Here is a 14222-nt window from a genome sequence, read left to right as displayed (position 1 = left end):
TTATTTTATTTTACTATATGATTTTTTTTATTATTTTATTGAGTTAGTCATATCTTTATATTTCCGCTCAGAAATAACAGATTTTTTTATTTGTTTTTTAAAGCAATCTAGGTAGTACAAATAGTTTATTTGCTAAATATTATAATTGAATGAAACAAGGAATAATCTGAATGATTTACCACCCTTTTCTATGTATATGTAATTCTTCTTTCATTTAACAGCAAATATCTGTAAAATAATGTTGTTTTTGCTGATTTAAATACAGTTAACAGTAAAACAAGACCAGTTTTCCCTCACTGTGGTTCATTTTTCACTGCAAGCTAAAGTCCTGCAGCTCTATGGAAACAGAACAACCATTTTTTTAACAGAATCTAATGAGAGCAAACAGCTTATTTTTGGTCATTTGTAAAATTCAGACATGCAGAATAAAGTGATTTTTGACGAAGTAGCACAATTTCAAGCTCAGTTTAGGTTAATTATCTAGACTTAACAGCACAACATAGATGAGTAGTTCTAGTTTTTCTTGAGCAGTTTTTTCTTTTACTTGTTTCTTCTTTGCTCAATGTAAACACTGCCTGCAGTTCAGCTCTAAACTCTGAATTTTTGCTACATGACTGTTGGTCGTAGCCGAGTCTCTCGTAGCTTCACGGTTGCGTTGAGGGTCACAGAATTTTTCTATTTTTACAAAATACAATGAGAGCAAACAGTTCATTTTTGGCAATTTTTAGCATTTTTTTAAAATAATGAGACATGTAGATTAAAGCGATTTTGATGAAATATCACAATATTGAGCTCAGTTTTGGTTAATTTTCATGATTAAACTGCATGAAACGGATGAGCAGATGAAGAAAAGTTGCAATTTTCCATTATTTTTTTCTGTTTAAACAGCACCTGGCTCCAAAAAGTGGTGATATACCAGTCAGGTTCTGGGGTTTAGAGGAATAAAATGGCCCCTAATCATACACAAAACACAGAAAAAGGTCTAAATCTGTAGGTTTGCTCAGTGAATGTGACGTGCAAACATGCAACATTTTAAACCCAGTATTCAAACTCTGAGAAACTCCGCAGAAGCAAATGAGGGAGTTTTAGAGCAGCATCATCTCTTGGTTTCTCTCATAATGATCTTATTATTATGGTTCATTTGGTCGGACCTCTTAAAAACACGCCGACAAAAACAAAACGCTTCTTTAATTCCGTCCTCCAGCTCAAAGCTTTTCATTTCCCCTCCAGTTCTCAGAGGATGCTGATGCTCTCTGGCCTCTTTTCTGCTGCATCCTTTTGTTCTGAGCGGCTCCGATTGTTTTCTCCGACATGATAACTGTGACTCACCGGCGTTAAAGACGCTGCAGGAGAGGATTCTTGGTTCTGTTCGCCTTGGAGGACGCGTAATGTGTTTGAAAAACCATCCGCACGTTCGCACGATTCATGTGGATGGGAAGAAACATTCGGCTCCTCAAATACATTCACCGTCTCGGGATGTTATTTTTAAAGAAATATGCCAGCAAGTGAGATCATTTGATTCACGTCACGGCGCTTTTAAAATGTCAGGAAATGAAAGAACCGACACAGCTTTCAGGAAAACAAGATAATAGCACAGCAAGTGTGTTCCGTATTGTAGTAAATATAGAGAACAGGAGGGGGTTTTGTGTTCATTATTCCACATACCTGCCCGTTGTGCTTGTGTGAGCTTGGAGTAAACCACATCAGCCGACTCAATCAGTGTTTTGCTGGTTTGGATCATCTAGGAAGACAAAGAGGACATGAAGTTAATTTGCAATTTGTCTCAACGCCATGCAGACATCCGGCTAAACAAAGAAGGCCGTGCTGTTGTAGTACCCAGCAGGACTGGGTATAATGTCATTTAAACGTCAAATGATTCAAAATTATATCTAATAGTGATTCTATCCATTCTAAGTCATCTGTGCTGATGCACATTGAAAAACTTCATCATTTACTTTATTCATTCATCTCTAATTCTGATGCCAGACTCAATCCAAATTATATTATTATTATTATTATTATTATTGTTCCTCTTCCTCAAACCTCTTGCAGACTGGGAGTCATCTTATCAATCAGTATTTTGGTTTATCCACAGACTTTCATCTATAAATATCATATCATTTTTTCCACATGGAGCCATGATGCAGACATAGATAAACACAGTCCACAGGTCCAGAACTGACAGAGTTCTGCTGTTCAGCTCATCCGAGAACCATGTCCATGCAGTTAGTTTAGTTTCTGTAGATTCACTTTTGTTGCATTTAGTTTCCACTTTGGGGCTTGATTTTTTTTTATTTAATATCGTGTTTGTTGTTGACTGTTAATAACTGAGAAGTGATACAATGTTGAATCATTTGACACTGAAATCATTTTGCACAGTGGTTTACTCACTTCTGCTGCTGCAAAAAGAGATAACAAACAGAGAAATAGTTCATACAGATAGCTGAGAGTCGTCTTTCACACCACTTTGTTAGCCCTGTTAGCTAGCCGTGGCTCATTCTGAAGTGTTTGTGCTGAACTCTCGGCTGCTGCTGTGTTTCCAGGCACAATAACAGTTCGGGCTTAACCCAATCAGGGCAAAATAGCTGTCATGTAAATGTCCTTATCAGATTACATTAATTGCGGTGAGATCCTAATCAGAGGAAGCAGATTCTTTTCAATTAATTGGGTGTGTAAACAACATTTCGTCTGTTGTGTAACCACGAGAGCGAGCGGAGATAAAATGCACGAGAAAAGCAGAACTGAAAGCTGCCTGTTGAAGTTTCGCAGGCTTTTAGAAAACAAACTAAGCTTTCAATTATTCATTATTTCATGCTAATCTGAAAACATCTACTGTAGCGTCTAACCTAATAGCAACATAAAACCATCTGCATAAGTGGAGCAATTTAGATTTCTGTCAGCGTTTTCTGTACTATGGCACTACTTGTACGTGCACAGTTGATTCTGGCTGACTGTAGAGACGGATCTCCACCTCTGATGCTGCATCTGACCGGCACTCGGTGTGGTTTGAGGCTTAAACGATGCCACAGTTCTGATGAGGAGCAGCTGCAGCAGCAACGCAGCATCAAGGAGGAGGCTAATGAAGTTTCACACTCCTGTGGGAGGCAGGAAGTCTCGGGCTAAATGTGCGTGCAACATGTGTGTGTGCATTTGCATGCCTCTTCTTGTTTTGATTCTATTATGAGAACTTGTCTTGCAAAGTGTGCTTATCGTGGAAGGTTCTTTCGCTAAGAGGATGGTTTGAAATTAAAAATATGAAGCAAAAAAATATGCAGAACCTTCAATGTCTCAATAGAACTGAAATTGAGACTAGTTTGTGCATGTCACAGTTGCAGTAAAAGCGAAAGCAGCTCAGGCGGTAAATATTTTTTATTAGTGAAAATGCAACCAACATGTTTTGGAGCTGCACCACATTCTGGTCTTGAAAGTAGCACAAACTGGTAAGAGATTCCAAACGGAAACTTTGCATGAACCTTCTGAACGTAGCTCCTGTCACATTTTTCCTCACTGTGGTTCATTTTTCACTGTACTATAAAGTCCTGGACCTCTACGGAAACAGAACAACCATGAAGAAGGAGAGAGAATTCAGGAATTTCTACTGCGCACAATGACGGCGTAAAAAAAAAAAAACGTACACAAAAGACACAAGAAACTGCAAAAATGACGCAAAAAGATGCAAACATAACTGACAAAATGTACACAAAGATGCAACTAGAAGCAAAAATGACAAAAGAAGACAAAAGGATGAAAAATTGATAAAAACATGTAAAAATAGCAAACAAAATAGACACAAAGACACAACATGAGGCAAAAATGGCACAAAAAGGCACAAGAAAATGCAAAAATGAGACAAAAAATATAAAAAGGTGTAGAAATTGCACAAAAATATTTAAAAATACGAGGCAAAAATAGACACAAAGGCACAACTATACACAAAAATGATACAAAAAGACAAAAAGATGCAAAATGGACACAAAGACACAACAAATGCAAAAATGACTTGAATATACAAAAAATGACAAAAACATGCAAAAAGAGCAGACAAGACAGACACAAAGACACAACAAGATGCAAAAATGACCAAAGAAGACATAAAGGGATGAAAAAATGGCACGAAAACATGCAAAATGGCAGACAAAATAGACACAAAGACACAACAAGATGCAAAAATGGCACAAAAATGACACAAAATATGCAAAAAGGAGCAGAAATTACACAAAAAGATCCAAAAATACGAGGCAAATAAACATAAAGGCACAACTACATGCAAAAATGATACAAGAAGACAAAAAGATGCAAAAATGACAAAAAAGATGCAAAAATAGGAGACAAAATAGACACAAAGACACAACTACATGCAAAACTTACACAAGTTGACAAAAAGATGCAAACTTGACACAAAAAGACGAAAAATAGCTGACAAAATAGACAAAAAGACACAACATGCCAAAAATACACAAAAGATGCAAAAAGATGTAGAGAGAATTTAAATTGTTGCTATAAATATAAAAATATGGCAATATAAAGTCCTGCACCTCTATGGAAAGAGAACAATCATGAAGAAGGAAAGGACATTTTCCATTTTTAACATTTCTCAAAGCACCTACTATCACTGCTGGAAAGAGAAATGTTGGCTCTTCATACTACAGATTTGTCACAACATGCATTTTTATTTTGGTTTCCATACTTTTCTCCTCTCTGCTCTGTGTATACAGTCTGCAGGAGGAAAGTCCCTGAATTTTCATCATATGACTGTTGATCACAGCTGAGTCACTAACGACTTGACGGTTGCGATAGGAAGTGCAGAATTTTTTGCTTTTTACAGAATCTGGCAAAAACAAACACTTTATTTTCAGTGAATTTTGAAATGAGACGCGGAATAATGTTTTTTTATTTAATTAAACATTAGCCAGTTTTGGCTAATTGTTACAAACCAAACTGGACGTCACACATTATTACAATATCATGATTAGTTCAAGGACAGTTGGAAAGGTTGAACATCGGATGATTCTTTCTGTTTTGACAGTTTTGACTCTGGTAAATGGTGTCATTTTGGCGATTTTTTTTAAAACAGCATGTCTTTCAAACTTGTTGGTGGTATCTGGGGTTCAAATAATCAATTAAGATGACATAATGATGATGTAAATACAAAGATACTATGTTTTGAGTCCATTTCACCATATATATATATATAGATAGTTGTAATCAACTGAAGCGTCTAACAAGCAGAATACAGCAAACCTCCACTGTGTGTCTGTGTGCAGTTACATGAAAATATTTAGGTAAATGTGTGTTTGTTTTGCACCGGTCTGACCTCTTGTTCAGCTCAGGGTCATTCATCAGAGCGACTGAGGACACACCAGTGTTCTGCAGTAAATGACCTGCTGTTGGCAATCATGAAGCAGCTACACGAATGTACACACACACACACACACACACACACACACACACACACACACTAATGTGAACACACAGCGTCCTCTGTTCTTGAGCAGAAACTCTGGCAACACGCCAGTCTGAGGGAACTGCCAAGACCAAAGCATCAGGACGAAGAAGTCTCAGCAGCAACATCACGAAGAGCGCAACGGTCACATTGAAGAAGATGTGAGGCAACGAAAATGAACTAAAACACTGCAACGGTTTTGCTGCTTCATACAATAAAAACTACACTTTTCTCATTTTCTGTGATTGATCTGTGATTGAAGAAATATACACTTTTGCCAGATATCTATTTGCATATTTGTTCAGAGGAACCACATGTGTCTTGGTGGCATCTCTCCATGATGCTGCCACCACCATGCTTCACATCATGATGCTGCCACCACCGTGCTTCACATCATGATGCTGCCACCACCATGCTTCACATCATGATGCTGCCACCACCATGCTTCACATCATGATGCTGCCACCACCATGCTTCACATCATGATGCTGCCACCACCATGCTTCACATCATGATGCTGCCACCACCGTGCTTCACAGTGGGGTTGGTGTGTTTGTGATGATGTTCAGTGTTTGGCGTCCTCCAAACATAGTGTGTAGTTTGACGAACAAAAAGCTCCATTTTAGTCTCTTCAGACCAAAGAACCTTCTTCTAGTTAACTTCTGGGTCTCCACATGTTTTCTGGTCCAGATCCAATATGAGCTTTTTTTTAGTGTCTTTCTGTTTGTCTCCCATTGTCACCATTGGCCTCCCTCACTAGTCTCTTTCTAGTAGCTCCTTCAGAGGAGTCATAGGTGTCTTGGTGGCCTCCCTCACTAGTCTCTTTCTAGTAGCTCCTTCAGAGGAGTCATAGGTGTCTTGGTGGCCTCCCTCACTAGTCTCTTTCTAGTAACTCCTTCAGAGGAGTCATAGGTGTCTTGGTGGCCTCCCTCACTAGTCTCTTTCTTGCTCGGTCTCTCAGTTTTTGAGGACGTCCTGCTCTAGTCAGATTTACTCATGTTCCATATTCCTTCCATTTCTTAATGATGGATTTAACTGGACTTCAAGAGATATTTAATAACTTGGAAATGTTTTTGTATCATCTCCTGACTGATGCTTTTCAACAACCTTTTCTCAGAGTTTCTTGGAATGTTCTTTAGTCTTCATGGTGTAGTTCTATCCAGGAGTACTGATCCACCAGTGACTGGACCTTCCAGATACAGGAGTCTTTATACTACAATCACTGAGACACATTCACTGACCTCAGATCATCTTTATTTCACTAACTGTGGGAGTTCTGGCACCAACTGGCTGCACCTGTGTTCAATTAGTCACTTTATGCAATCACTTATTCTTTAGTTTTAATTAATTGCCATTAATTCCTAGAAATCTCCATTTTGACATGAAAGAGTCAAAGAAAGCCAAACTAAATGGACCATGACTCGCTGTACTGCAGGTAGACTGAATGTTTGTCGTCCTCTAAAAGTCATAAAATCTGACATTCTGTTTTCTGCTTTCCAGCTTGTCCCCAGAAAACTTTTTTTTTTTTTGTGGACTGGAGCGTGAGAGTCGCCCTGACAGCCTCCTGCGAAGCCTCATAAAACCTGAAGCAGCTTCGTCTACGTGGAGCTGCAGCTTCGGTCCGGATGTCTTCTGCAGGATGCTGTTGACCTGAACGGCGCTGGACGACCTCCACGAAGCATCGCGAGGGAGGAGAACCAGCGGGTGATAACTAATTACAGACAGAGTCCTCCAGCTTCCCCCTTTGGGCCGAGCCAATGTCAAGTGGTGAAAAATGCAGTGTCCTTGTCGGAGAGGAGGTCCAGGACGTGTGAAATTACACTACGAGTCGCTGCAGCTTGACAGTCTGACTGGTCAATTAGGAGGTTTGTGAAACTCATCCAGCTGTGGGAATCAAACGCTGGCATTAAGCGAGGCAGCAAGATAACAATCTGCTTTGTTTTTTTTTGTTTTTTTTGTCAGCACAGCACACACAAAGATCTGCACAGAGCCGGAAACGCTGCTTATTGCATCATCCCAGGGCAGCGTTTGTTATCACACTTAACTGCTTGAGTGCTTTGACATTTTATCTTTACCTGAGGTAGATATTTAGTCGGATGTTACACAGTATAATAAGTGTGGTACTACCTCACATGAACACAGTGTAAGAAGCATCTAAGTGTCTAAGAGAAGAGAATACATGACTGTGAGTATGTGTGTGTATTTTGGGTATTTTCTCTCATGTAAAACGAAACAGTTTAGATTTACTATGTTAACGACAGCAATACAGAGATAAAAAATCTTTTATTTTTTCATATGTCCAACTTTATTTTTGATGACAGGGTCAGATTTCTGCGCAGACATTCTGTCATCCTTCATTGTTTTCAGCTGTTCGTTGCTGGAGGGGTTGTGTTGCTCTACCTTCCTCTTCAGAATACTGTGGTTCACTGCCAGGACTATGCATTCAAGTCGATCGACATACTTGTCCAGGTCGTAGTTTTTCGTTGTTTTCTTCTTTAGAAACTATTCTGCAGACTGGGGGTCATCTTATCAGACAGCATTTTGGTTTATCCACAGACATTCATCTATAAATGTAATCTCCCCGACACCTTTGGCCCTCATGCTGCCCCACATCATCACACTCCCACCTCCGTTCTTCACTGTCAGGACTATGCATTCACTGTGGTAGTCCTGGTCAGATTCACACCAAACATGCTGGACTCCATCTGAGCTGAACAAACTCACCTTGGTCTTGTCTGACTAAAGAATGTTCTCCCCAACATTCATCAGACTTCTTTTCACATTATTTAGCAAAGTTTCATTTTGCAGTTTTGCTTCAAACCGCAAGCAAAGGTATTTTATTTGAATGCCGTCAATAGAGGTTGATGTTATACAATGTTGGTCACGCTGTCTTAGCTGTCACAGAAACTTTAATTTTCATGAATAACCACTGTGCCATGTCTAAAAAACGTTTTTCACAGTCAGATTGTGAAAGTACTTCATTGTCTGTGAAGTAATTTTAAAAGGATAGCCACTGCAGCCCTGATTAGTGGTACCATGGCTCCTTCTATATCTCCTGCTACAACTGTGTTTCCATTGATTTCTAATCAATCTCTCGGAATCCATTTCCATCTTTGTAAAATCTCACAATCAGATTTGGCAATTCTTTTCCATGTGGAGTCATGGAGTGCGTCAGTGTCAGGACTATGCATTCACTACATACACTATCAGTCAAAAGTTTGGACACACCTTCTCATTTAATGGTTTTTGACCCATGCCATCCCATCCAATTTGCGTTTAGTTGGACCATCATTTATTTTTCAACAGGACAATGACCCCAAACACACCTCCAGGCTGTATAAGGGCTATTTGACCAAGAAGGAGAGTGATGGAGTGCTGCGTTAGATGACCTGACCTCCACAGTCACCTGACCTAAACCCAATCCAGATGGTTTGGGATGAGATGGATTGCAGAGTGAAGACAAAAGGACCAACAAGGGCTCAGCATCTCTGGAACTCCTTCAAGACTGTTGGAAAACCATTTTAGGTGACTACCTCATGAAGATCATGGAGAGAATGCCAAGAGTGTGCAGAGCAGTAATCAAAGGGTGGTAATTTTGAAGAATCTAAAATATAAAACATGTTTTGACTTATTTCACACTTTTTTGTTCACTACATAATTCTATGTGTGTTCATTCATAGTTTTGATGCCTTCAGTGAGAATCTACAATGGAAATAGTCATGAAAATAAAGAAAAACCATTAAATGAGAAGGTGTGTCCAAATTTTTGACTGGCAGTGTTGTTCCAGTATTCACAGCGTAATTTAGAACCATGTACATGCAGTTACGCTGTGATTCCGCTGATTTGTAGTTGATCTTCCAAAGTTCTCCTCCTTTTTTGTAAAGTCTCACAGGTTCCACTGGCATTCCTGTGCTTCACTGTCGGGATTATGCATTCACTGCATAGCTCTGATGTCACGGCTCACTTTAAAACCATGTATTCACTTTTGTTGCTTTGAGTTTCTACTTTCTGGCCTGAATTTTCAAACAAGTCTTGAATGAATACTATAATGCTGAACAATTTGTGATTCAGGTGATACAGTGTTGCATCCTGTACGTTCTGCTGCAGTATTAACATATCTGTGTGGCAGTTTACCATGTCGTAGGCGTTGAGGACTTTGCGCAGCAGCTCTGGTACTGGACCCTGAGCCTCCATGGTCGGGTACGTCTCGCTCAGGTCCACCGTCACCCTGAGCGATCGCTCGCTGTTCATCAGCCACGTCGACACCGTCAGGATGCACTGCTTCATGTTGGCTGCAGGCGTTAGTCCACACAGCTCCTTAAAGGACACCATGGCATTCTAGGGAGAAAACAGGAAAAACAGGAAATATAGGAGTGAAAATGACTGATTCTGTATGTAATATTTATTTAAAAGACGGGTTTTCTCTAATGCAGTACAGTCCCTGTTCCTATGCACTAATTCCAAGATGTTCTGCTCAGCATAATAAATGAAAAGCAAGTGTTAAATGCAATGCTATAAATAAATCAATGCACATAAATATTCTGCATGTGTCTTCCTCTGTGTCCTTGTACGTCCTTGCGCTCTGAATTGCTCCCACTACAATACATTTCGTTTACAGCGAAGCCAACCGGAGCGACGTCAGATGTGTTTAACTAAAGCATGTTCCTGCAGAGATGTTGCACTCCGCAAATGAAATGATTGAGGTCATAATGGGATGAAAAACACTGCAACCACTTCCTCGTGACCTTGGGTGAGGAGATTTGATGAGGGGAATCGTGATACTCCCGTCTGACCAGAAACCAGATAAGACATCAGCAGCGAGTGTTTGTCTCGGCTGCAGTAAAATTATCCATTTCCTGCTCATTCAACAGAGGATGTGAAGCCAAACTGCAGCCTGGAGGTGCTAAATATTCAGCCACTCATCCATCTTACTTTCTCTTTTCTCACCTTTTCTTTAATTGTTATTCTACCCAAGTCTGTCTGTCTTTGTGCAAATATCAGGCTTGATAAACAATCAAATGTGAAGTAAATACCACACAGACCACTGAAAGTTTGAGCTGCTCGATACAGGAAGATATCTCATAGAGTACCAAGAGTAAATCTTATTTTTCATCAGAGCCAGATGTGGCTCAGTTAGCAGGACCTCCTCTCCACATGTTGAAGTGTCCTTGAGCAAGACATTGGGCCTCATAACTGTTTAAAAAATAACAAGCAAAAATGACACAAAGACAAAAAAAAATGCAAAAATTAAACAAAAAGAAGCAAAAAAAACAGTCAAAGTAGACAAAAAGTCACAATGAGATGCAAAAATGCACTAAAAGGTACAAAAAGTTGTAATAATGACACAAAAACTTCCTCTCCACAAGTGTCCTTGAACAAGACATTGGACCTCATGTGGGTTTAAAAAATAACAAGCAAAAATGAAACAAGAAGATGCAAAAATAACAATCAAAAGAGACAAAAAAATATCTGGCAAAAGACAATGAGACACAAGATGCAAAAAATACTTAACATGACAAAAAGATGTAAATATGACACAAAAAGATGCAACAATTACACAAAAGATGCAGAAAAATGCAAAAATAACAGTCAAAAATGGCACAAAGAAACAAGAAAAATCAAAAGTGACACAATAGATGCAAAAACTGCACAAAAAGATGCAAAAATAACAGTCAAAATAGACAAGACACAATGAGATAAAAAAATGTGATAAAAGGTACAAAAAGTTGCAAAAATGACACAAAAACCTCCTCTCCACGTGTTGAAGAGTCCTTGAGGTAAACATTGAACCTCAATGTGACCAAAAATCTGTGAAGTCCGACTAAACACTTCCATCAGTTCACATTTAGCAGGTTTTTCTGTGTGTTTCTGACCAGCCAATGTAGATAAAATCCCTTTTTCCAGGTAAATCTGACATTAAAACATCTTATTTCCATATTTTCAAGGTGATTTTTAGTCTCTCAGCTGCGTGAGCTGCTGCAGTAACTGATGGAGACTAGAAGCTTCTCTGTGCACAGCCAACTAGCTAGATTCTACTGATCTATTTGAGGCATTTAGGGAACGTCTGTTATTTGCAGCTTCAGAAAACAACTTCCTTTACTTTCTCCGCCTCTAAACTACTGAGTTTTTATTTATTTTATTGGCATATTAATGCTTAATAAAGAATATTTACACAACACTGATCTAACGAACACGTTTTGCATCACTTTGTGTAATTTTTGCCTGTTATTTTATTTTACTTTTCAGTGGCATTATTGCATTTTTTGTGCATTTTTTCACTGTTATCTTGTATTTTTGCATCTTGTCTTTTTTCATTCTATCTGTGACATTTTTTCTTGTTAGTTTTTGCATCTTCGGTGTCTTTTTTTCATCTTTATAACATGACTCTTTTTTAACATTTTAGTTTTTCTCTCTCCTTTCTCATGGTTGCAGGATTTTATATATTATATTTTCGTGTATTTCTGTAATTTTTGCCTGTTATTTTTGCATTTTTTGGTGCATTCTTTGCATCTTTTACCATCTGTTATTTTGCAGCTTCTTGTGTCTTTGTGTCAGTATCTTTGAATCCTTTTGTGCAATTTTTGCATATTCTTTTGACTTTGTGTCATTTTTGCATCTTTTTGTGTCATTTTTGCATCTTTTTGTGTCATTTTTGCATCATTTTGCATCTTTTCTGGCATTTCTGAGTATTTTTTTGCATCCTTGTTGCACCTTCTTGTGTCTTCATGTCACGTTTGCCTGTTATTTTTGCATTATTGCTGTAATTTTTAGCATCTTGTTGTGTCTTTGTGTCTATTTTGCCTGTTATTTTTGCATCTTTTTGTGGCATTTTTGCATGTTCTGCACAATTTTTGAGTGTTTTTAGCAACTTTCTTTTGCATCCTTGTCGCACCTTTTTGTCTTCATGTCACTTTTACATCTTTGCTGTTATTTCTGCATCTGTTTGTGTCTCTTTGGAACAATATAACTGTGTCATACTGCACAGAGGACACTTCTGGGTTGTCTCTCCTCCTTCAATGTTGCTCTGTTTCCATAGAGGTGCAGGACTTTATATTGGCAAATATGTGAGAAGAGTAAACAAATGGCCAGAATCTGCTTGATGAGACGATGTGGGGATAATAAATGCAGCTCATTCCCATGTCTTTTGGTTTTGTCCTGCACAGTTTTAGGGAAATATTCATTTATTATCCCATTCTGGGCTATAAAACATCTGAGTCATGTAAACTCCTCTACTGTGGTTATGTAACAGGAGATGTTGTGTGAAGACAAGACAGATTTTTGTTTTAAATTCAGCTGGCAGCTTGTAAAAGCACCATCACAAAGACATTTCTGCTGTCCTCTTTTCTTGTCTGGGATCTGTTTTTAATGAATAAGCAATAAAGTTAAAAGAAGAGAAAACGCTCCTCAAGTCGTGAGTAAACTGATATTTATTGGCAGCTCTGCTCAACAGCAGTTTGTCCACCTAAATTGTGTTTCAAGTGAAGTGCTCTCAGAGCTTCATTGGCACTTAAGCAACGGTTCAATTTGCTTTCCAGAGTTTCTGAACGTCTTCAACATCTCTGCAGCTCTGGAGCCTCTAATAGGAGCTCATTCTTTCTGGGAACATCAGGATTTAACCCACTGAACACCAGACAGTTTCCTCCTGTCACATATTTCTTTACTGTGCTTCATTTTTCACTGCAATCTAAAGCCCTGCAGCTCTATGGAAACAGAACAACCATGAAGAAGGAGAGAGAACTCAGTAATGTCTTCTGTGGAGAATGACACAGTTAGCACGTTCCAAAGAGACAAGAAAAGATGCAAAAATGATACAAGAAACGCAAAAATAAATGGCAAAAGTGACATGAAGACTCAAGAAGATGCAACAATGACTTATGTGCAAAAACTGCACATAAATAAATGCAAAAATGCTACAAAAAGGCAAAAAAAGATGCAAAAATGACACATAGACACAATAAAATGCAAAAAATGACACAAGAAGATGCAAAAACAAGATACAAAATAGTTAAAAGGACACAAAAATGCAGAAAATAACTGGCAATAAGCAAAAATGACACTAGAGATGCAAAAATTACCCCAAAAGGTAAAGAAACAACAGGCAAAAATGACACAAGAAGATGCAAAATGACACAAAAAGGACAGTAAAAATCACACAAAACAATGTAAAAACTGCACAAGTGATGACAAATAATAACATGTACAAATAATATAAAGGCACAAGAAAATTTAAAAAATGACACTAAACACACAAAAAGACGCAAAAATGACACAAAAATGGGCAAAAATAGCTGTCAAAAGAGAAAATAAGGTGCAAAAATTATATAAAATGACAAAAGGATTCAAAAATTACACAAAAAGATGCAGAAATGACAGGCAAAACTGACAGAAAAAGATGGTAAAAAAATGCAAAGAATACACAAAAAATGCAAAAACAGGCAAAAAATACACAAGTACACAAGAAGATGCAAAAATAACAGTCAAAATAAGCAGAAGGACACAATAATATGCAAAAATGAGATAAAATACAGAAAAAGTTGCAGAAATTACACAAAAATTGCAACCAAAAAAGAGCCAGCAAAGAAAATAAGACTCATGAAGAAATAATTACATAAAATGCCACAGAAAGACGCAGGCAAACAAGACAAAAAGATGCAAAAATGAAATAAAAGACACAAAAAATTGCCTTTTTTAAAATTTTGTTTATTTTTGTTTTTTGATTTAACTTGATGTCACTCATGATCATTTCTGTGACCTTCAGAAAGTTGAAAATGTGATTCTG

The 14222-nt window shown here is 38.1% G+C and overlaps 1 protein-coding gene across 1 annotated transcript in view; it reads right to left on the bottom strand.

The window, feature by feature from the left end:
• Nucleotides 1-14222, bottom strand: part of plcl5 (phospholipase C like 5) — a 104913-nt gene that overhangs the window by 22179 nt on the left and 68512 nt on the right. The window contains exons 3-4 of the mRNA XM_023288587.3: nucleotides 9578-9781; nucleotides 1666-1741 (exon numbers count right to left, since the gene is read on the bottom strand). Of these exons, the coding sequence (XP_023144355.2) occupies nucleotides 1666-1741; nucleotides 9578-9781 (280 nt within the window). The remainder of the gene's footprint in view (nucleotides 1-1665; nucleotides 1742-9577; nucleotides 9782-14222) is intronic.

The sequence above is a fragment of the Amphiprion ocellaris genome, chromosome 19 (genome assembly GCF_022539595.1).
Source record: "Amphiprion ocellaris isolate individual 3 ecotype Okinawa chromosome 19, ASM2253959v1, whole genome shotgun sequence".
NCBI classification, from domain to species: domain Eukaryota; kingdom Metazoa; phylum Chordata; class Actinopteri; family Pomacentridae; genus Amphiprion; species Amphiprion ocellaris.
The sequence above is the reverse complement of the archived record's forward strand: the minus strand, read 5'-3'. Positions and strand labels throughout refer to the sequence as shown.